Source organism: Peromyscus maniculatus, chromosome 2 (assembly GCF_049852395.1).
Source record: "Peromyscus maniculatus bairdii isolate BWxNUB_F1_BW_parent chromosome 2, HU_Pman_BW_mat_3.1, whole genome shotgun sequence".
Lineage (NCBI taxonomy): Eukaryota > Metazoa > Chordata > Mammalia > Rodentia > Cricetidae > Peromyscus > Peromyscus maniculatus.
The window spans coordinates 158,377,137-158,400,053 of NC_134853.1; the positions used below are offsets into that span (position 1 = coordinate 158,377,137).

At 53.8% G+C, this 22,917-nt stretch overlaps 1 protein-coding gene across 2 annotated transcripts in view; it reads left to right on the plus strand.

Moving 5' to 3' along the window:
- The window catches only part of Iffo2 (intermediate filament family orphan 2), a 44,366-nt gene extending 22,298 nt beyond the window's left edge, over nt 1-22,068 (plus strand). Inside the window, exons 2-9 of one of the 2 annotated variants that reach the window (XM_006980916.4) lie at nt 7,258-7,318; nt 9,060-9,155; nt 10,367-10,507; nt 11,739-11,878; nt 15,109-15,229; nt 15,344-15,436; nt 16,295-16,425; nt 17,979-22,068. In XM_006980916.4, the coding sequence (XP_006980978.2) occupies nt 7,258-7,318; nt 9,060-9,155; nt 10,367-10,507; nt 11,739-11,878; nt 15,109-15,229; nt 15,344-15,436; nt 16,295-16,425; nt 17,979-18,084 (889 nt within the window). In that variant the 3' untranslated portion in view covers nt 18,085-22,068. The remainder of the gene's footprint in view (nt 1-7,257; nt 7,319-9,059; nt 9,156-10,366; nt 10,508-11,738; nt 11,879-15,108; nt 15,230-15,343; nt 15,437-16,294; nt 16,426-17,978) is intronic. The other variant, XM_015999358.3, reaches the window with a different exon arrangement.
- The last annotated feature ends 849 nt before the right edge of the window (nt 22,069-22,917 follow it).

Sequence of the window (22,917 nt, forward strand, 5' to 3'; positions counted from 1 at the left end):
GCCAGCAGCTGCCCTTCGGAAGCTGTTCTTGATCACTGGCAGACAGGTAATGGCCACAATCTTTGGTCCTGTAAGATCTGAGCATCACTGGGCAGTGGTGGCCCATGCCTTTAATCCCAGCACTTGGGAGGCAGAGGCAGGAGGACCTCTGTGAGTTCGAGGCCAGCCTCATCTACAAAGCAAGTTCTTGGACAGGAACAAACAAACAAACAAAAAAAAAAAAAAAAAAAAAACAAAAGACCCTAGCAACTTGTAGCAAGTGGCATAGGAAATGTTGTGGAAGAACGAGACATAGGAATGAGCCTGTGCGTGCTACCACCCCGTCCCTTGCTTGCAACTAGGCAGAGGAGGTTTGGGGGCACCCTTTGAGGACAGGCATCTGAGCTGGGCACTATCCAGGACAGTACTGCCTGTCACCTAGGGCCATGGCCAGAGTATGCAAAGAGCACTGTGGTTGCAATGTCCAGAGAGACTCCCCTTCCTCTTTGACAGCGTCTCATGTAGCCTAGACTAGCTTTGCCTTCCTTATGTAGTCAAGGCTGACTTTGAACTTACGCTCTTCCTGCCTCCACCCTGGAGCGCACTGCCATACCTGGTTTATGTTGTGCGAGAGGAAAAAAAACTGAGGTTCTCATGAGTGCTAGGTAAGCACTCTGCCAACTGAGCTACATTCCCGGATTCTTGATGATGCTATTACAGATAAGTGGGCCGAGGCCCGGGGTCGAGATGAGACTTGCTCAGATTATGCAGTGGATTAGCCACAGCCAGAACCCAGGACTCCTGACTCCTGGCTCTGTACCTCCCCTGCACAGAGAACTTCTCTGTGGCTTGTAACTTTGCCTACCCTCTTCCCAGCAGCCTTGTGGGATGGTTCAGGCTGTGAATAGACCTATGTGTCTAGTGGAGGGCTGTGCTGGGTGTGGAGGGTTCCGTAAAACCCAGCCCATCACCAGCCTGTTGTCTGGGCTACGGCCCGCTCCAGCTATTACCGCCCGTCTGTAATGGGATCGGCTGCCTGGGTTAAGTGTTCACATTAAATTAATACCTCCTCCGTGGAGACAATCAGCTGGCATTTAATTTGTGTTTCCTTCTGGGCGGCAGAGTACAGCTGGGCAGCCCTAGTGGGCATGTCTGTGTGGCAGCATCTCTTCCTCAGGATCCAGACCGTAGAGATGGGAAGGTGGAGCAGTACCCAGAAGGCCAGGACACGCACAGGTGGATGGGAGCATGGGAGGGCAGGACTCCCTACTGGAGGGTAGCTTGAGGTCCCTGGTTGTCATCTTCAAGGAAGAATATGTCCTCACAGTCTAGGGAAGAGGAAGCCAGGAGGGGAAGAGGGAAATGGCTCATGGTTTGTGGCTCAGCCTTTAGCTCCTGGGGCACGGGCTGGTGGTTGGTGGTGCTGGGTTCTGTCATTGTACCCCAGCCCCCACCTCCCCATTATTTCTGTATTCTGCTGCAAACACAGAAAGGCTGTATACAGAAGGGGGTGGTGTGGAGTGAGGACCCAGACTCAGTCAAGGTTAGCGAGCCCCTTTGGAGCATGCAGGGAAGCTGTTGAAGCTCTGGGTCTTACCAGGAGAGCCAACCTTGGGTTGTCCAGCCCAGGGCTCCCTGGTTGGTCTCTGCTGAAGACCCTGTCTAGCACGGAAGGGCATCTGGCTGGGCCTCCACTCTGCTTGGGAGCCCCTTGTCTGTCTGTACCTGGCCCTGCCGCAGGACAGCGGGGTGAACTCATCTGCATGAGTAGGGTGGAGCAGAGAAGTCATAGGCAGACCATAGGGAAGGAGGCTGCCATCCACCCCCACCCAGGGCCAGGCCCAGGCCCACGCTTGGCCCGGAATGAAGTTTTCCACTGATGGCCCCAGCCCAGCCTCACCTGCGCTTGTTTCCTGTCACCTGAGTGAGACAGCCTGGGTGTGCCTGCTTCCAGGCGGGACCATTCTTGCCGCTTCCTCCTGGTACCCCGAGGCTCCCGCCTGCTCCCCTGTCTGCCTGGCCTGCTCTTGGAGCCAGACTGAGATGAGCTGCTGGGGGTGATGATGCTCTGCCTTGATTCAGGGCTGGGCCTTGGGGCTTTCACCCTCCTCCTCTTCATGCAGAGTGGTCCCCACAACTGTTCTCAGAAATGAGATGTTTTCCACCTCCCTGGTGGGAAACCAACACCAGAGAGGGTGATGGGCTGGCTTGCCCAGGATCTCACAGCTGGGGAATGTAGGGGCGGGAGGTGAAATGTTACCAAATGGGAGCCACAGACTGTATCTCAAGAAGCCACGTTCAGCCACCCATCCTTGAGAAGCTAATTAAATTAATAGTATGAAGAAGGGAGATGTATTCAGTGTGGTCACATTGGGAAGAGGGACAAGGATCCACTGACCCCCTCAAGTCCCTCTTGGGGTCCTGAAGTGAGGTTAACTCTTTAAACAGGGGGCCATGGGTTGGAGCGTGGAGTCCTGGACAGAGTGTGGTCCTGCCCATCAGGGCCCATCATTGTCTGGCTTCACTATAGTCCTGTAAGGTGCTCTGACAGATCTGTGTGGAATCCTTTTCCAGGAGCCAAGGTCCCCGCTCTGGCCTTGGTCTTTTCCTTGTTCCATTGTGAGATTCCTGGGGAAATTGCCATTTCTTGGCGTCCATTGTTTCTGTAGTCTGAACGTCGGATTGAGGGACACAGATGTCTCATTTTCAGAATGTCTTCATTTCTGCCATGCTACTTCTGTCTCTGCAGCCTGGGGGCTCCAGGACTGGCTCCCCACGGGCCCCAGGCTGTCTCTGGTGTTCTAGTTATCTGCAGGGGCTGCACCCACTTTCTTCCCGGGGCCACTGAGCCTTTCTCTGACTGCTCAGGATATGAAAGCCCCATGAGTCAGCCCCTCTGCCAGCGCCTTCAGCTTGGGTTTCCGCCTCTCCTCCGTAGCCAGGCTTCGTGGGCTCCTTCCTGCGTCTGTGTGTCATTTTGAGCTGATGGAGGAGGGGGAGCCACTGGCCCTGGTTCAGGCAGCCAGGACTGGGCTTGCTTTAAAGCCGCCGTCCCCTCCTCCCCGCAGTGGCCAGCTGAGATTTCTCATTGTCACGTGGTCCTAGCACTGGCTCTTCAGGAATGCTGAGAGACCACATCTGGCAGTGACGGGGCTGCCGCCTCCCCCTTCAGCTGCCGGTCTCCCACATGTGCCTCTTCCGCTTAGGTGGTGGCGGGGCCCGCTCTCAGAGGCTGGCTGGGTCACTTTGTGGAGTCATTTCCTCTCCCTGCATTGATTGTCCTGATGTCCCTGCCCCCCCTCCCGGCTTGGAAGGGTTGTGAGCAGTGGGAGGGGAAGAGGTTCCTCTTTCTCCTTCAGCTTCCTGTCTGGGATGTGCACGCCCCTCCCCCAGGAGGGGTACGGGAGCCTAGAGGACACAGAGAGAGCCTGGCTGTGTGGGAATTTGGCTGTGGATTCCCCAGGCTGGGAAACAAAGATAAGATTCTGGGGCAGGGCTCAGGCTGGAGGAAGGGGCCTGAGTGAGGGTCAGTTCATTCATCCACCCCTCCCATTCATCCTTCCTCTCATTCATCCACCTTCCCATTCATCTTCCCATCCACCCACCAACCCACCCACCTATTCATCTTCTCATCCACGCATCTAATCCACGCATCCATCCCATTTCATTCAGTAAGGGTCAGCAAGATGGCTCAGCAGGTAAAGGCGGTTGCCACCAAGCCTGAGTTCAATCCCAGGACCCCTCATGGTGAAAGAGAATTGACTCCCATTCCATTCAATGACCATCCCCCTCCTTACTGAGAAGGAGTAGGGAGGCTGGCCTCCGGCTTTAGACCCAGCTCTCCCTTCGCGCCCCACCCCCAGGCCAGAGAGCTCATTTCCTTTTTTATGCCTCCTCGCTTCATTTAGCCGGGGCCCAGGGTGCTCAGGGAAGGTGAGGTGGTGCCCTCAGACCGTGGCATGGTGAAGAGGGAGAGGTGGCCTCCCTTCCCATCACTCTCCCTCGCCTCATGGGCCTGGGTCCCTTAGGGGAGAGCTGTGAGCCATGCACGTGATGCCCATCCAGGCTGCCTGGGAGGACCTATCCTCGTCCCTGGGTCTGGCTGCCTAAGATCTGTGGAGTTTTTTTTTTCCGAAAAGGATCAGTGGAGAGAAGATGACACTTGGGACAGTGTGGGAGAAGGGAGAAGATTCCAGGAGGCAGAGGAGGAGGGAAGAACAGGCTAACACTTACCTAGAGGCCCAGCCCTCCTCTTCATCTTCAACGTGGGGATAGTCCTTGGGGGATTAACGCACCCTCCTCTCCAGTTCTCCCATCCCACGCCTGAGAGATGTTGGACGGACTGAGTGTCAGCATAGAAACATCCACCCTTCTGCCCCACAGGTGGCCTCTTGAAGGTGACCCCAGCCACTTTGTCCAGCTCGGAGCTGCACCCTGCTAGGAGTTTGGGGACAAAGGCTTTCGGGAAAGTGTGTCCACCAAGCCCCTGGCCCGAAGCTTTTAAGTGCGTGTCCCCTCCTGGTGGCAGGCAGTCCGGTGCCTTCCTGCTTCTTTGTCCCTTGTTTGCAGGTCCCCTCCCTGGCTAAGGCTCCCTCTGTGGGCAGCTCCAGACAGGGCTTGGATGGTGCTGGAAACAGGTGCAGAAACCTCAGCCAGCCACGCCGTTGACCAGATTTTGGTGAAGCTGGGTCCTAGGGAAGATGGACCACCTGTCTATCCTTTAATAGTGCAGGCAGCTAGCGGCTGAAGGGCAGAGATTGTCTGCATTGTCAGCATATTAGCCAGCTGAGCCAGATTTTCCTCTGCCACCCCTGGGAGGGACATCTCTTTGGGGCAGTGGGCCCAGTCTGTGCGGCCACCTGCTGTCCACATTCAGGGTCTGTCACTCATCTCCTGGGGGGCAGAAAGGCAGCTGCACACCTTCCCCAGCTTTGGAAATAAAAGGCCTCTGAAATCATTTGTGCAAACCCACCCTTGGGGTGTAGCCTGGGAAACATGATGGAAGTGGGCGCAGGGCTTGGGGTGGGAGGGAGGGGAGCAGGGAGGTCGAGGCACTGATAGCGTGGACGCACAGAGGGCCATCTGCAGGCTGGCACCACCGGGAGCTGTCTGCCTCGTGTAGACTTGCTGGGATGGGTTTTGTGTGGGGATAAGATGACTGCGTGATTCACCTGCAGGATCTAGGCTGAGTGAGGATTGTGTCCCAGTTCCCTATTACCAGCTGTGTGACTTCAGAAAAGTTACTTCATCTCTCTGAACCCCAGCTCCTTCATCTGCAAAGTAGTTTTGGATAAAAACCCGAGAGGATTAGTAATTCATGTGAAAGCCGATGTATGTATGAGAGAATGAGTCCTGTATGTGAGACTCTGTCGACATCTGTCAATAAACAGCTGCTGTTCCTGTCTGGAGACCCAAAGGCATGCATGGGTGATGTGGGTAAGCCTGACTTCTGGCTAGATGGACAATTGGAGGAAAGGTTAAGGGTATTCTGCTGCATTCCAGGGTTGTGGGGAGGACCAGGGATGTGAGGAGGATCAGGGGTGTGAGGAGGATCAGGGGTGTGGGGAGGACCAGCGGTGTGGGGAGGACCAGGGGTGTGCCATTCTCTCTCCTTCAGGCTTTGCTTGGTTGCTCCTGTCGTTGGCATGAGAGGGCCTGACCCCAGAAGCTGGACTGCCGCCAGCACCACACACTCTCCCTTGCGCCTTCTCTGTCCTCCCCCATCAGAGCAATGTGGCCAGGAGCGATGATTCAGCCCTGACCTGTGTCCTGGGCCTTCACCTCCCTCGAGGGAAGCCCCGAATACCCTGGGTTGCTAGCAGCGGTGAGGGTAGCCTGGCATTCCTGCCCTTCTCGATAGCCCTACATGCCTCCATGAGAGGTGGCCTGGCTCTAGATTCAGCTTCATCCATGACATACTGTGTAACCTTGAACAAATGCAGCCTAGGTCTCAGTTTCTCTCTGTGTTCAGGAGTGGGGGGCATCTAGGGAGATAGTTCCATTCAGGTGAAGCCCTGAGATCCCTTCCGAGTCCTCTGTGCTCTGTAGTTCCAGACTTGAACTTAGGGCAGATATGGACCCTGCCGTGTCACTGGTTAAGGCGGAAGTGGATTCACGTCTCCTGGGAGCCCGGCAGGGCTGACTTGTGTGGAAAGAGGAGGAATTTTCCTCTGTGTGTGCAAACAGTATCCATTTTCTCTTGTTTCCAAAAGCCGGTGATGTAACCAGCCCTTCATCCAGTCCTTCCCTCTGGCCTATTTTTAGCCTGGCCCCACAGCTTCTTAAGAGATTCAGACCTCCTTGCTCAGCGACCATGTAGGGAGGGTAGCGCCGAGTGAGGAAAGACAGAAGCCTGTCTGTTTGTCCCAAGGCGGAGGAGGTCAGGCACAGGCTGCCAGCTCCTCCGGGTAGGGAGGGGATCTTAGTGAGGTGCTCAGTCTTGGAGACCGAGTCCTGGCTCCCTGTCCTTACTGAATATTGGGAAGGGTCTGTCAGCTGTGCTTAATGGCTGTGACATGGTGAAAATGGTGGCATCCATCCCACGCACTACTGGAGGCCTGAGCTGCATCATGTAGACCTCTCTAGAGGGAAGCTGTGCTGTTACCTTTGTTAGTGTCCCCCCCCATTGCATGGTTAATGTTGGGGCCCACATTACCTGCGTGCTTAGCCCCTGTCTTTTCCTCTTCGGCTTCAACCAGCGGGTGTGTGAACGAAACAATATGCACAAAGTTCTCAGGGTCTGGCATCCAAGAAACACTGGAGCAGGGAGGGCTAGACCTACCCATGGATTAGGTGTGTGCCTTTGGGCAAGATCTTTAACCGACTGAGCTAGTCTCCACATCTGTAAGGCTCTAAAACCTGCACAGGCAATGTGTGTAGCCTGTACGGTGTGCTGCAGAACACATAACCCATCTGATAATAGTGTGTAGCATGGAAATTTGCTTCCTACAGGGAAGAGGCCGAAAGCCTACAGCTGGACCAGCAGCACCTGTACAGCCCTTCACGGTCTGCGTGGGATAGGCCGTGGTCCTTCCCATCTGTGTCCCATAGTACCATGCTTGTGCCTCAGAGGTGGCATTTGCCACCCGCCCGGCCTTGTGAGCAGCGGCCCGCTCACTGTCCTGTTGCTCCCCTTACTCTAGGCTGAGAGGTCGTGTTTGGCAGGCAGATTTTCCCAGGCACCTTCCCTGCCCTGTGTGGATGATGAGGGTGGGAACGGGGGTTGGGGGGACTGGCAGGAGGAGGTGGTCTGACCATGTGTCCTTCTTGGTGTTGCAGATGGGAGGAAGAGCTGGCCAAGCGTATGAACCTCCAGACCATGGTGGACACACTGCAGGAGGTAAGAGTCTGCAGAGTCCCCAGCCAGAGAGGTTTGCAGGTTAGCTGTGGGGCCATGATGGCTAAAGCTGGCTGAAGAGTCCTAGTCTAGTCCCTGCCCTGATCACTCTCCTGGGCCTCCTGGGCCAAGCCTTACAGGGCAGAGGAGCTCAGGCACAGGGCTCGGGAAGTCGGGTCTTCCTGGATGCTGGGGCCAGCTGCTTCCCTCTCCTGCCTCTCAACCTCCAAGTGCCACTGGGCTAGGTGATCTTCAGGTCCCTTTGACCTTCCAACTGCAAGTTCCGCAAATTAGGACCCATGCCTTGGAGAGACCTGGGGACACATCGCCTGCCAGCCCCCAGCCCAAGCAGGCTCTGGGACAGACCTGAGGACATTCCCCTTGTTGCTTTCTCTGGCTACTCTGAATTCAGGGCTGCGCCACTCACATACTTCCCGGGAACCCTGAGCAGCACACTTGATCTTCAGCCTGTTTTCCGTTCTTCCTCTGTCACATGGGTCAAGACCAGCAACACTGTGAGACGGCAATGCAGAGTTAGCTTAATTTTTTTTTTTTTACAGCTGGCTGTGGTGGCTCACACCTATAATTACTTGGGAGGCGGAGGCAGGAGGATGAGGAATTTAAGGTCAGCCTGGGCTGCATAGTGAGTTCCAGGCAGCTTGGTTTCATGAGACCCTGATTCAACAAAACCAAACCAATTTGTTTTTAAAGTTGGACTGGAGGTGTGTCTCAGTGGCTGAGCACTTTCCCTATCTTATGCATAGCTCCAAGTTTGATCTCTATCTAGCATGGAAGAAAATATTAAAAGTTAGAATTAATTATTTTTAGAATTAGTTAAAAATTCAAATCACTTTCAGACGTTTGCAATATTTATTTTCTAAGACAGTGAGATACACAGCTCAGTTAGTAGGATGCTTGTCCAGCATGTACAAAGACCTAGGTCCCCACTCTAAAGAGTGTGCGGTGCACACCCGTAACCCCAGCATTTGGGAAGTAGGGCCAGGAGGATCGGTTCAAGGTTGAGCTGGGGATGTTGTCAGACACGTTTAATCCCAGCACGTGGGAGGCAGAGGCAGGCGGATCTCTGAGGCTGAGGCTAGCCTGGTCTACAGAGCAAATTTCAAGACAGCCAGGGATCCCAGAGAAACTCTTGAAAAACAGATGAACAACAATGAAAGAAGTTTAAGGTCACCCTCAGCTACAGAGGGAGTTTAGTCTCAGAGAAAAAGTACAGGAAAGAGACAAATGTCCCCTTTTTCTTTATAATAAAATATTTTACAACATATTCACAGTCAGATGTTGGAAAAGTCCATAAAATCACAAAAGATCAAAATTATCTGTAATAATATCTGTTCTTCCTTCTGGTTCATCAGTTTTGTGTGACCTCCCAGATTTTTCTGTACAAACATGCCCACATCCGGTCAACACCTTCAAATGCCTGTGTTAGAACAACAGACATGAAGTTATCATTTTCAAGGCCAAAGCTGGTCGGTCATTGGCACCTGGTGGACTGGGGTTGGTTGACCTTGTGTTTTTTAAGTGCTGGGGAGCCTGCTGGCCTTAACCTACCCTTTGCTCCTGATAGCTACTCGTTTTTTCTTTGCCATAAATGACCCCCAGGAAGTTGGGAGCAGTCAGGCCAGGCTGAGGGATGCAGATGTTTAGCTTAGTAAGACACTGGACCCAGGTGTCTGCCCATCCTCTCCTCCCCCTTTAAAGCCTGCCTGTCTTCATCCGTCTGCAGGCAGCGCAAGAAGCCGAGGCCATCCAGGAGGAGATGAACGAGAAAATCGAACGGCTCAAAGCTGAGCTGGTGGTGTTCAAAGGGCTCATGAGTGACGTAAGTGGCGTGGCCGTCACCCTAGGCATCAAGACCTCCCTTTTCCCATCATGCCAAACGCTTCATTCACTCCGAGGCTCGAGCTCGGCTTTATAGTTACAGTCGTGGCTGGCTGGTTTGTTCCGATGAGGGATACATCGGGGACCAGGCGCCTCCCCGCCCTCCCCACATCGCTTCCCTATGTCCGAATAGAGGCTTTAACCGCTGCTTAACCCATCGCCCTCCTCCTCCTCCTCCTCCTCGGGCCCCTGACGTCTGTATGTGCTGCTCGACTCTCCCCAGCTCGCCGTGTGGCGACCTTGGTGTCTGCCGAGCACAGGCGACCAAATGGACTTGGCTGTGCCAACCCACGGGACTTCAGGCTCAGGGAGTCCACTCTCCTGTAGGGTGTCCTTGTTAGGTTGGGGGTGGCTGGTGTGTGCGTCTTCTTGGCCATCTGGGGCCCTGCTGAGTGACCGACCATGGGTGGAAACAGCTGTTAGCCGTGGAGGCCTCCTTGAGTCTCGGACCTTGAGTTTCTTGCCATCTTCAGGCAGTGGGCAGTCTGCCAGGAGAGCCCATCCGAAGGAGAAGGAGCCTGAATGTGGTCACAGCCTGGCTCAGCTCCCGGCTTTCAGGGACATGGAGTTGAGTGTGGTTAGGAGAAGCGGTTGGACCCAGGTGGAGGCCACCTGTCTCCCTTCACTTGGGTGCGGAGGGGACCCCTGCTCTTTCTATATGACCCCTGCTGTCACCTGTGGCAGGAACCTAGAGAGAGAGAGAGAACTACTGAGGCAGGCGTGTTATGGGGGACAGTGGGGCGTGAGGGTGGGAACAGGAGGGGATCTGTACACTTTTGTGTGTGTGTGTGCTGGGGAATTAAGCCAACGGCCGTGGCCTTCTTAGGGGACGTGCTCGCTCACTGAGTGACACCCCAGCCTCGGAAGGTGCCTCTCAACAGTCTCCATGCTCTTGCTTGTCCTCTGCTCCCACTAAACCAACATTGCTGTGCCCTGCAGCCCTGAGGGGGACCAGCACACACAGCCTCACATCTTCCCTCCCCAAGTCCCCATGTCCCTCCCTTCCTCCCCTGAGCAGTGCTGACCAACCTTCCACCTCCAGGAAAGGCTCAACACTCCCCCCCCCACCCCCAGGGTGCTCCCTCTTCCTCTGATGGCCCCTCCTGCTTGCTCCGTCCCTCGCTCACGTGACCCCTGCTGTCCTCCCTGCAGCCCATGACAGACCTGGACACAAAGATCCAAGAAAAGGCTATGAAGGTGGACATGGACATCTGCCGCCGGATCGATATCACGGCTAAGCTGTGCGATGTCGCACAGCAGCGGAACTCGGAAGACGTGTCCAAGATCTTCCAGGTGACCAGGGCCGGCCCCTCTCACCAGTCCCCACCCCAACCTCTTAGAGCAGCCCTGACCTCCACCACAACCTGTCGACGCCTCTTTCCCCCCCACATTTCGCTCACCTCACCTCATCCTGAGGTAGTCAGTCACCTGACCCTCTGAACTCCCTTAGGGAGACACAAACTTGGGGATTTGTAGTTTACAGCTGAGGAGACTGAGGCCTTGGGGGATGGTAGGATGTACCAAGAAAGGACATGGTAGAGCCGGGCTGGAACCCAGATCTCCTGGCTCTCCAGGCCATTTCCTCATGCTTACCCTGTGCCCACCATTTCTCACATAGCCTCTTTCTCTGAGACTCTGCATTGTTCCCGTAGTGAGGGGGCCTGGCCAGGAGATGGGGAGCCCTGACAACTGGCCCTCAGGGGTCCCAAGAGAAGCTATTGGATTTTGCCTAGTTCTTACTCTCCCAAAGGGTTCTGTACATGCACCCCCCTCCCCTGGTTTCCCATGCAAGAGAGAAGGCGGTCGGTCGGTCGGTTGGCACCAACGGGCAGTTCTGGAGAGGGCCTGGGTGTGGTCCTGCTGACAGAGGGCACGCGTCATTCTCAGCAGTTTTGGGTCATAGTTTGGCTTGTGCTTGAGCCCAGGGCAGAGCAGTGTGTTGTTGCTTTCCGTGTGCGGCTCTGGACATGGTTGAGAGAGGTCGGCTCCTCCCCGTCCTTTCTCCATCTCACGCCTTCTTGCTGCCTCCTGAGGGCCTGATCCCTGCAGGGAGCTGTGCAGTCCTTTGCTCGGGTCTTGTCTGCTTGGTGAACCCTCCGTGCCTCTGCATGGGAGAGGAAGGTTCTGAAAGCATGCAGCTATTTTGAGCTTTGTCAGGGTTTCTTGGTTTCTCTGGCTGGCTTTGAGACATCCCAGGTGATGGTACCCCGGTCTGGCCTACCATTGTTCCAAATCACGGGGCTGCTTTTCTGGTGATGGGCGAGCTGAGCTGGCCCATCACTAGGCCTCCCCGGGCAGGACTTGGTCCCTGTGTCTCCGTTCTCCACCCTGCATGCCTCGTGCCTCACGCTTCCTGCTAACGCTGCCCTGCTTCTTAGAACATCTACGCAGCTCCCTGCAGTGGTGGCTGGCCCTGGCCATGCTCCTTCCACTCCTGGGGACACTGGTTCCCTTCCAGGCTCACCTCTGCTCTCCACTCCAGCCAAGCACCCCAGTTACCTTGCTCTCTTCCTTCCCTGTCCAGGTGGTCCCTAAGAAGAAAGATCGTAAGGTGGCTTCAGATGATGACATCTCCGAGCAGGATGGGGAGGTGAATCGGTTCTCAGATGAGGAGGTCGGCTCCATGAACATCACGGATGAGATGAAGCGCATGTTTAACCAGCTGTGAGTGCCTAGATTACCCAGCCAGGGGACGTTTCAGTGGCTGGCTGAGAAGAGCCCCAGATGTGATGTGTTTTGGAAGGGTTTGGATTCTGTGTGTGTGTGTGTATATGATTATGTGTGTGCAAGTGTGGGTGCATGAAAGCCAGTGATTAATCTTGGGTGTCGTGTGTGTGTGTGTGTGTGTGTGTGTGTGTGTGTGTGTGTGTGTGCGCGCGCGCGAGCGTGCATGTGTTCTGTCTATGTGCAGGCTCAGTGATGTCACATTGGTAGCTTAGACTTTGTCATTACAAGAAATTGACACATGCCACCATTCAGGACTCCCTTACCAAACCCTAGATCTGGTGCACCAGAACCCGTTGAATATATTGTCCTGGGGCTGGGGTAGCACTGTGGCCTTGGCTTATTTGGTGCTTTGTTCTGAAACCTGATCCAGTTTTAACTCGAATCCATACGGTACCCCAAGGTGGGATTGGAAGAGGACGCTGGGTGAGTCAAGGGCGGGGCTGGGAGCCCCATGCTCTCAGGCACCTGCACTCTGCCACGGCGGGCACCATCCAAAGCTCAGGCCACCAGCTCTTTGAGCTCCCCAAGGGGGAAGCACTTCAGGAGCACACAGTAGGGCAGGGCCAAGCCCGCCTACATGGTTCAGTGCTGTTCCCTTAGCCACCTTCCTGCTTGGAAGAGACGCCCGTCTACTGTCTGCTGCGTCACTGTCCCTGACTGGTCCCTCTTTGACTTAGCTAGGTACTCAGGGAGGACGGGCAGGGTGGAGTTGGGAGTTCCTCACCTGATACCTGACACCTCCCTTCAAATAGAACCGAGATGAGGCTAGACATTTGCTATTGACAGTACCAAGGACACCCCTCAACTCTTGGTTCATCTCTCAACTCGAGTCTCCTCCAGATACGTGCTCTCACCTCCTGACAAGAGGGTGTCCCCCAACTCCCACCTTTTTTGGTTTTGGTTTTAAGATGCGGGCTCATGTAGCCCAGGCTAGCCTCAAGTTTTCTATGTAGTCTAGAATGACCTTGAACTTCTGATCTCCCTGCCTCCATGAATACCAGGACCCATGCCTGGTTTCTGCGGTGCTGGAGACCAAAACCAGGCCCTCCCATGCATGATAGGCAAGCGCCCTCAATGGAGCTGCATCTCTAGGCTTGGGAAAAGAAATGTGGCTTGGGTCTGGGTTTCCCCAAGGTTACTCTGGGAATTCCTGAGCCTAAGACACTCTTAGATGCTCAGACACCCCAAATCGCCTTCATTTTGTTGAATAATTTCTTCTCCTCAGAAGAAATCAATTACCTGAAGTATTTCATGAAGTCCCTAGGGAATCGTCAAGTTGGTCAGAAATGAGGTGCAGTGCGGAGGTACCCATCCAGAGAGCTGAACTGGGAGTGCCTTTGGCAAGGGCTGCTTGTGTGTAGAAATTGCCTTCAGCTGTGAGCAATGGAGACGAGATCCCCCGTGTGGTGGACACTGCAGTGTTGACAGGTTCAGTGTCTAATTAGATTGGTCTGGCTTTAAAGTCGTCTAAGTTAAGAAAAGAACTCTGATCTCTCTCTAGCCCTCTCCTGTTGCTCTGGCTGGTGTTAATGACCGATGCAGTAGCGTCTCCTTCCCACCCGATAGCTCCTTGAGCCCACGATCCAGCCCCAGCCAGTCCCAGTGAGGCTTCTGAATGACGCACCCGGGTCAGAACCTTGTTTGTTTTGATCCAAATCAGTGGCTTGGGCTTCAGACCAAGGCTGAGAGGAATTTCAGCCGCCTTCCAAAGTCCCTGGGAGGGGTGGGGGCTCTTTCCGTCTCTGCTCTCATCCATCTTCCTGTCTGTTCTGGGGAGCCATCCCTCCGCGGGGCTTTCCTTCAGACCTCAGACGCTGGAAAGGAAGTGAAGTCAGTAGTGGACTATGTGATGTACTAATGGGTGGACCCCAGGGGCTCAGAATCGCCTCCTTCTCCAATAGCCAACCCCAAGCTTATTTCCTGACTCACGGGCGCCACCTACAGGCTCCTACAAGAATTGCTTTGGGGCAAGGGAACCAGCCTGGCCTACCTCTAGGGGGCGCTGCAGGAAGCTTTTTATCAGAATTCCCTCTGTGTCGCTGCCGGTTGGCCCCCAACTAATAACTTTGATGAATGATGTAGAGCAGAGCTCTAGAAGAGTCAGGAGAGAATGGAGAAAGGGGAAGCATGGACACTGGGAGAGCCCGGAATGGAAGTCTGCAGACCCCTCCTGTGCCACTGTAAGCGCAGCCGGACATGGCGGCACAAGCCTGGAATCCCAGGATTTGTTTGTTTGTTTGCTTTCTTTTGAGACAGGGTCGCTCTATGTAGCCCTGACTGGGCTAGAACCTGCTGCATAGACTAGGCTGGCCTTGAACTCCTGAAGATCCTTCTTCCTCTGCCTCCTAAGTGCTAGGATTAAAGTGCCCCTGCTACACACTATTGGTGGCTTTGAGCAAATGCGGTTCCTTCTTAGCCGTGGTCTCCTCATCTGCAAAATGTGAGGAGTATGGTTGGATTTGCATGCTCAACATGGGGTGGGAGCAACCCCTCTTTTGACCAGAAGCATGTCTAAAGGAGTGGGGGGGAGGAGGAGGAGGAGGAGGAGGAGAGATTGATTGATTGATTGATTGATTGATTGATTCTGAGGAGATTTAAAAACAGATTTGATTTCTTTATGTGTGTCTTGCCTGGGCATCCTGAACATGTAGTGCCTGTAGAGTCCAGAAGAGGGTATCAGGCAGGGCCCCTGGAACCAGTGTCAACAGTCAGTTTTAAGCCGCCATGTGGGCACTGGGGACTGATTTCCAGTCTTCTGCAAGAGCAATGTTTTCACTACCTAGTCATTTCGCTAGCCTTGGGGGCCGGGGTGTGTGTGTGGGTGACACAAGGTTATATACCATAGCTCAAGCTGATATGAACTCACGTGTAGCCTGGGCTGGCCTTGAATTTGACCCTCCTGCTTCGTCCTCCCAAATTCTGGGATTATAGACACGCACCACACTACTTTTGACCTAAAACCAGACTTCTAATTGTACAGAAACGTTCTGTATTTTGAAAGGCTAAAGCTCTTTTTGCATAAGACAATTGGCTTTGGCTGCCACCCCCTCCTTTTTGAGACCCACCTCATGGGCACACATTCACCAGGGAAGGTGCTGCGTTCTGTCCTCTGTACACACACCCATGACTGGCTTCCATTCAGTCATGCCTTCTGATGTCACCCATAGGCGGGAGACCTTTGATTTCGATGACGACTGTGACAGTCTGACTTGGGAAGAGAATGAAGACACGCTGCTGCTATGGGAGGATTTTACCAACTGTAACCCGACCATTGACCTGCAGGGCGAGGTGAGCCCAAGACCCACCTTCTGGGGGGGGGGGCGCCTCTTTCCCATGAGCCCCCAGTTTTGCCCTTTTCATGCAGCCTGCTCCCCAGCTAAACTGTCCCCTCTGTCTCCCCAGCAAGAAGAAAACTTGGGCAACTTGATCCATGAGACTGAGTCCTTCTTCAAGACGAGAGACAAGGAGTACCAGGAGACGATAGGGCAGATCGAGGTAAGAGCTCGGGCCATGGAGCCTGCAACCGAGTCTCCTGGGGGCCGCATAGTTGAGATCCTGGGTGATCAAGTGTCCGTGGAAATGCAGGCTTACAAAATGGCACAAGCAAGGGGTCAGGAGTCAGGAGCCTGGCATTGCAAGCTTGTCCTTATTAGGGTATTGGTTTCCTAATCTGTGAAGTCTGGCAGTGATTCCTGCCTCCCCTAAAGAGGCTGAGGCAGGAGAGTGCCCATAACAGGTTTAGCCAACACCTAGCATCATTTGGCATCACTCGGAAGTCAGCTCTGGTTGTTCCGGGTTATCCTCACCTCCTCCTTGGCTGTAGGGACTGGGTGCCCATACAGTGGAAGAATAATGTCCAAAGAGGCCAAGTCACTTTCCCACTGTTTCCAAGTCAGGAAGCAATATTCGGGCCAGTGTGCTATACAAGAGTTAGTGCTCTTTCTGTTGGAGAAGGAGAAGCCTCGAGTCCTCCTCCCTCCTCCCTGGAGGAGCAGGTGTAACAGTACAGGAGAAGGCTCAGAAACATGAAGGGCTTTCTGTTCCTGCCCATAGCCAGAGATGCTGAGTACAGGGAAGTCCCCTGAATCAGTGGGGGCTGAGCCGGACAGACTGACTCTGGGGTTGCTAAGCAACCATTCCCCCTTTGACTGAAGCATGTCTAAAGAATATTGATCCATGTGCAGAGGATAAGGAAGGGTGATACCCACAAGGCAGAGCCTTGAGAGCACAGTGTCCAGGGGTGGCTTGGCTGGCGCCAGGGGTGGCCTGGGTGGAGGAGGGTGGTTGCTGCTGCTGCTAACGTGAGGTTCAAAGGTCCCCTCACCACCTTTGTTCCGCATTGACTCCTTCCAGCTGGAGCTGGCCACAGCCAAGAGCGACATGAACCGACATCTGCATGAGTATATGGAGATGTGCAGCATGAAGCGAGGCCTGGACGTGCAGATGGAGACCTGCCGTCGGCTCATCAAAGGCTCTGCAGACAGGTGCGGCCCCTGCTCCTCTAGGCTTCCGTGGTGGGGGCCTTAGACATTCTGGGGCTGCATCATGCCCCTTCACTACATTTTCACTTCCTGACCATTTGTCTATTCTTCCTTCCATCCATGCATCCATCCATCCATTTATCCATCCACCCACCCATCCATCCATCCACCCATCCACCCATCCATCCATCTATCCATCCATCCATCCACCTAAGCCCTCAGTATAAGCATTCCACTCGGTGCTAGGTGATTTACGTACCTAATCTCACAGAGCTGTTAAAAACAAATCAAATAAACAACAACAACAACAAAAAGCATTGGCTCAACAGATAGTTGTCAAAGGCACCCTGTGTGCAAGACCATCTGAGTTAGCTTATTGCTGTGATAAAACAGTATGCCCAAAAGCAAATTGGGGAGGAAAGGGTTTCACTTCCACATCACAGTCCACTGTTGAGGGAAGTCAGGGTAGGAACCTGGGATCAGGAACTGAGGCAAAGGCCACGGAGTGACGCTGTTCCCTGGCTTGTTCAGCCTGCCTTTGTATTCCATCCACCTGCCCAGGGTTGGCATCACCCCCCACCCCCCACCCCCAGTGCGCTGTTCTCTCTCTCACATCATTCATTAATTAAGAAAATGAGCCGGGCGGTGGTGGCGCACGCCTTTAATCCCAGCACTCGGGAGGCAGAGCCAGGCGGATCTCTGTGAGTTCGAGGCCAGCCTGGGCTACCAAGTGAGTCCCAGGAAAGGCGCAAAGCTACACAGAGAAACCCTGTCTCGAAAAACCAAAAAAAAAAAAAAAAAAAAGAAAATGAAACGCCCCCATAGACTTGCCTACAGGTCAATCTGGTGGAGCCATTTTCTGAACAGGTCCCCTCTTCCCAGATGACTTTGGCTTGTGTCAAGGTGCCAAAAAAAAAAAAAAAAAAAAAAAAAAAACTACCCAGCACAGGGTCTGATGACTGGAAAGCCAGAGCGGGCAGGGCACACCTCACTGCTGCTGACTAGGCTCCCATTGTGTCCTTCCCCTTTCTCATCTTCCAACTCTGCCCCCAACGGGTCTGTACGCATCAGGTGTGGAATGCAGAGGCCGACCCCCCTCAGGATCTGCAACCCTGTTGGGGGGACAGACACAGGATGGGAACGCTTGGCCCAAAGCTCAGCTTCCTTTCCTGTTGTCACTGTGTATGAGGGAGCAGTGGCTGTAAGGGAAGCGTAGTGGGTAGCAGAGGTCGGCTTCACCTGTCCAACCTTTAGCTCATGGAATCCTCTAGAACCCACTGTTATAGGCAAGTGGAACTGCTTGCCAGAGACCGCCTTGGGCAGACTGAAACCCGGGGCTGTTTCCTCCAGTGTGTGTAGTCTCTGTATGTGTAGATCCTGTTTGGTTCTTGTTTGGTTTTGCCAGGGGTGGAACCTAGGGCCGTGTGCACATTAGACAGTGATCCGCTCACCCAGCCCCCTAGGGTGTGTTTTTACAGGTGTGACTGCCCCGAGTTCCTGGGATGTCAGGGGACCCCAGCTGCTCACTGAAAGTCTCCTCCTTCCATGCTTTTCAGGAATTCACCGTCCCCCAGCTCTGTGGCCAGTAGCGACTCAGGAAGTACAGATGAGATCCAGGATGACCTGGAGCGGGAGGCAGATGTGGAGCCCATGGTCAGCTGATAATGGAGGCCCTGGGCAACTGGTGGTCTTGGTGGTGAGGCCCAGGCTCCTCTCCTCGCTGAGCCACACAGACTGCTGTCCTTCCTCCTCTGGAGGCCCAGCGGGACCGCTGCTTCCTTCCTTCCTCCACCGCCCACCACTCGCCCACGGAATGGTGCTGTCGATTTTCTACCGTCCTCCACATCACAAATGCAGACTTGTGTGCGACGATGCAACTGTGCCTTCTTCTCCCTTACGCTGAGCCACTTTGAGCTCCAAAGAATTCTTCCTAGCAGGTGTTTTTTATACAAAACTCTAAGGCGAGGGTGGGGCCTGGGTGTGGTATCTCTTGGTTTTGTCCCTCCCTCCTGCTCCTCTGATTGACCGTGAGCTTTGCCCTCCCTCCCTCTGTCCTGGCCCTGACTGGATTCAAGTCGGTGGCCACTTGGGGGGAATCTGCCTTCCAGAGGAAGGGGGCCATTTACTCCAGACCTGGGTGAGGAGGACTCCTTAGTTCTTTCTCACCCACTGAAGGAGAGAGAGGCCGATGGAATGCCTGCCTGCCGGGAGGGGAGACCAATGTTTTTCTTTTTCTTTTGGCTCTAGTGGTGATGTGTTGGGGGCAAGGCACTGTGGGGGAAGGTAGAGCCTCACTGTTTAAACTATGCAAAAAAACAAAAACAAAAAAGCAGCTTGCCTTATATCAGTGGGGGAAGGCAGGCCCTCTCTCAGACTCCTGGGAACTGGGAGGGAGGCCAAGGTTAGCATGAAGCCCTCATAGCCTCTGAGGGTGAGCGGTGGATTTGGGGGTGGTTCCATTCAGACCTCTGGTGAGGCCTGCATTCTGTCAGCTGGCCCACTGGACTGTTGGCTTTCTTGGGGACCTCTGTGGGGTGGGGTGGGTGGGGTGGTGGTCTTTTATTGTCCTGGTGACTTGATGTTCTTTCCCGTCTCTCCAGCCACCTGCCGGGCTCCACAGTTGTAATTTCTCTGTGAGAAAGTATGAACGGGCCAGGCCGCTGGTACCCACTCCGTCCGCCATGGCGCCATCTTGGTCTTCCTTTGTCCCTCTGGCTGGAAGAAAGCCTTGTGAGGGAAGGGGAGGGAGGTGGTGAGGCTCCTGGCAGGCTGGTGGTAGCCGGAGTAGCACCCGCAAGTGAGGACCATCCTCATTCTTGTTTCTAGGCTTTTCCATACTCGCTTGGCTGGACTCTTGGGGAGTCACTCTGAGCCAGTGTTTCCCCAAAGCTCCAAGGGGCCTGAGTTAAGGGATCATAAGATAGACCATCCATCTAGTCTCAGATGGGAACTCACCTAGCAATCAGGTTTAATTTTTATTTTATTTGTTCTTATTTTTGTGTCCACTCTAGTGGTTTTGATGGCCTGTGTTGTTTTTGTTGACCCAGGAGCTCCCTCTGGAGGTCAAAGGAACAAAATGTACCCAGGGACCAGAACCCATGGCCCTCTGAGGCCTGTGTGTTGAAGGGCAGGGGACTCTGGGCTGGAGCCGTGGTGGTACCCCGATTCTCCTCTGCATCTTTGTGTCCTCTCTGTGAGTGGCCCCATCTGTTTGGCATTTAGAACCAGTGTATATAATAGGCAATGTATGTATAGAGAAGAGAGAGGATGTATCTGTTGGCGACTTCTTAACGTAATTTATCAGAATTTGGTGGCCTTTCCCATGTGTGTTTTCCATGATGGGGGGTGGGGTGCATCCCACTGGTCTCTGTGCAGCCTGGCTGCAAGGATTCACTTATCATCTCTGGATGGCCCAACAGTCCCTTCTGGCAGGTACTTGGAGGGACGACACAGCCCCTCCCCTCCCCCTTTTCACCGATCCTTCTTTCAAAGGTTACAGGGTTCATATGCTTCTGGTTATTACTATTGTGTTATTGATATTTTGTTTTTATTTTAACCAAAGGGAATCAGAACCAGATGGGTCTGGACCTTAGCTGCTGTAAAGATTTCCGTTTCCATGAGGGCAGGAAGATGGCTGCCCCCATAGGTCTCCTCGGCTGAGGCTGGGGAGAGCCTGGCAGGCAGAGTAGAAGCTGGCCCTTAGATGTTCTCCAGGGTGGTGGTGTGGTGACACATATCTCTAGAGTTAAGACAGTAAGTTACAGTATCAACGTTTGGGGTGACAAAGGTAACCCTGGAAGTTGGTGTCCTGTGTTGTTATTTTTGTTTTCCCAACTGTATACATAGGTCATTTGTCTAGGACGTATGAGAAAGGCAGGCTCCAGCATGTTCCTTCCTGCTGGCTTTCGAAGTCTGCTTTCCCCTGGGGACTGAGGTTCCGAGGCAGGAGGATGATGGGAGAAGAGCCAGGGAATGGTGGTCATGCCTCCTGGGCTGGTTCTGGGGTCTGGGCCTGGCCTCCTCTCTCTCTCTCCTCTCTCTCTCTTTCAGTTCGTTGCCAGTGGGCCCTGCTTGTCCCCTCACTGTGAGCCCACAGCTTGCCAAGAAAGACCCCACCGCTCACTGGGGGCAGCGCCTGCGCAGTCTGGGCAAACGCGTCCACCCTTGTAAACATGTACATACTTCCTTTTGAGTTTTCTATTTCTGAGCCTGGTGTCATATTGACACTGGGGTTTCAGGGCTTCTCAGATGGGCTCTCCGGCTGGCCCTTGGTCACGCTCCTCGTTTGGGGGCCACATACACAGGCACAGCAGGGAGACAGCAGCATCCTTTCGGGTCCCTGGTTGATCGTGAAACACACACACACACACACACACACACACACACACACACACACACACACCCCTCACACTCCTCCAAATGAGAACGACTGGGAAGAAGTTTTGTCTCCCTGTGGCCGTGTGTCTGGAAGGCCTGTCCACCGTGGACTCTGCTCTGGGGGTGGAGCTCAGATGACCTATGGAGAGTCAAACCACTTTGACTTTGGGGCGGGAGGAGAGGGGGGTGGGCTAAGGGATCAGGTAAGGTGTAACTTAAGCTAAATGTATTCTATTTATAAAGCAAGAGACTCTATTTTTATGAAAGGAAAAGGTTTTTAATCTAGGGTAGGCAGTCGTGGTGGCCCAGCACTTTGCTGTGGATGAGATGCCACCATGCTCTTTGGCTCGGGGTGTGTCATTGTCACCCTGCCTTCTGTCTTCGCTGTACACAGCGGGGGCAGAAGTGGCTTCTTTCTTTCCTCAGCCCTCAGCTCCTTGGAAGTCTTGAAAGAGAGCTGGGAGTGGGGGGCCACGGGTGGGGGTGGGGCCAGGCAAGTGAACTGCAGGAAACTGAGGTGGGGGAGGGGTGCTTCCGAGGTAGGTTCTGGTTCGTTTCCCCAGCTCCTCTCTGCTCCCACTCAGCTGGGAGGGGGGCGGGGTCAGAGCTGGGAAGCCCCGTGGGCTTGGGGAACACAGGACTTCTTCAGGGCCTGGGGCTTACGGTGTCTGGGGTTGTCAGGCAGCTGAAGTAGGCACAGAAGGACCCAAGATGCTGAGCGCTCAGCCCTGGCTGTGTCTACTCCAGGCCAAGGTCGAGCTTGTGTCTTTGTTCCCTGGACGAAGGAGCCGGGCTCTGGAGGATTGCCTCCGACCTGGGTCCTCCCTCTGGGACCCCCAGCTAGGCTTTGGAAGGGTAACCACCCGCAGGGAGCGATGGGGAGGGGTCTGAGCAAAGCCATACACTGTCTCTGGGAGGGGATTTTCCATGTGTGAAGATTTCCAGGCTCAGTGTGGGCTGTGTGTGAGCCTTAGGTGAACCCCTCGCCTTTCCCGCCCCACCCCCAAGCTCTCAAAGAAATGGGGTGAACTCCCCACAATGACCCCTTTATGCACATTGTAGCATCTACCTGGTTTTTAGCCCCACCCTATCCCACGGTTGCTGTGTCTGTCAGCTGGGTCTGAAAATCAATCCCCGGGAGGGGTTTGTACTCACTAAAAGACTACTGACCCTACCATAAAGCCAACCTGTTTACTGTACTGTTGTAAATACCGTGCCCTTTATATCCTGTATATCAGCTTCTTTTGAATAAAGTAAAATGTCTTAGAACAGACGGTGTGTGCTTCTTTTTGTCGTGGTGATTGTGGGAGGGGTCAGAAGACTAAAGCAAACACATTAACCAATGAGTGATAAGATACGGAGCTCACACACTACCTGTTTGCATCTCACAGTAAGATCTCCCAGAAGGAGATAGAGGTCCCAGGCTAATTGGCACTGTCCCGTCTGAAGCTGAGGCCCCACCAGCTACAAAGTCCCCATTTCACAAACTTCCCCAGAGCATCTTCAAGAAGCACCAGCTGGGCTCTGGATTTGATACTATCCACTGTTTTTAGTTACTTTTATTTAATGGCTCTGGGTTTGATACTGTCCACTGTTCTAGTTACTTTTATTTAATGGCTCTGGGTTTGGTACTGTTCACTGTTCTAGTTACTTTTATTTAATGGCTCTGGGTTTGATACCGTCCACTGTTCTAGTTACTTTTGTTTAATGGCCATGTTCAAAAGTGACACCCCTCCACTGAGAACTGTCTTTTCGGGGTGAAGAGACACTGCTCCTTGCTCACATTTATGTAGTGCTCTTTTCCTACTCAATGTTCTTGGCTCAGATCTCCCAGCGCATCTCAAATGATGGAACTGGGAGGAAAAGGAGAAGTCCAAGGTGACAGGGCTGTTTGAGGTGGCCCTTATCCTATTCCACAGAAGAGGAAACTGAGGCCCAGAGGGGCTACACTGGATAGTTTTTATGTCACCTTGACACAAACAAGAGGCATCTGAGAGGAGGGAGCCAAAATTGAGTAAATGCCTCCAAAAGATCAGGCTGTGGGCAAGCCTGTAGGGTGTTTTCTCAATTGAAGTGTAAGGTCCAGCCCATTGTGGGTAGTGCCACCCCTGGGCTGGT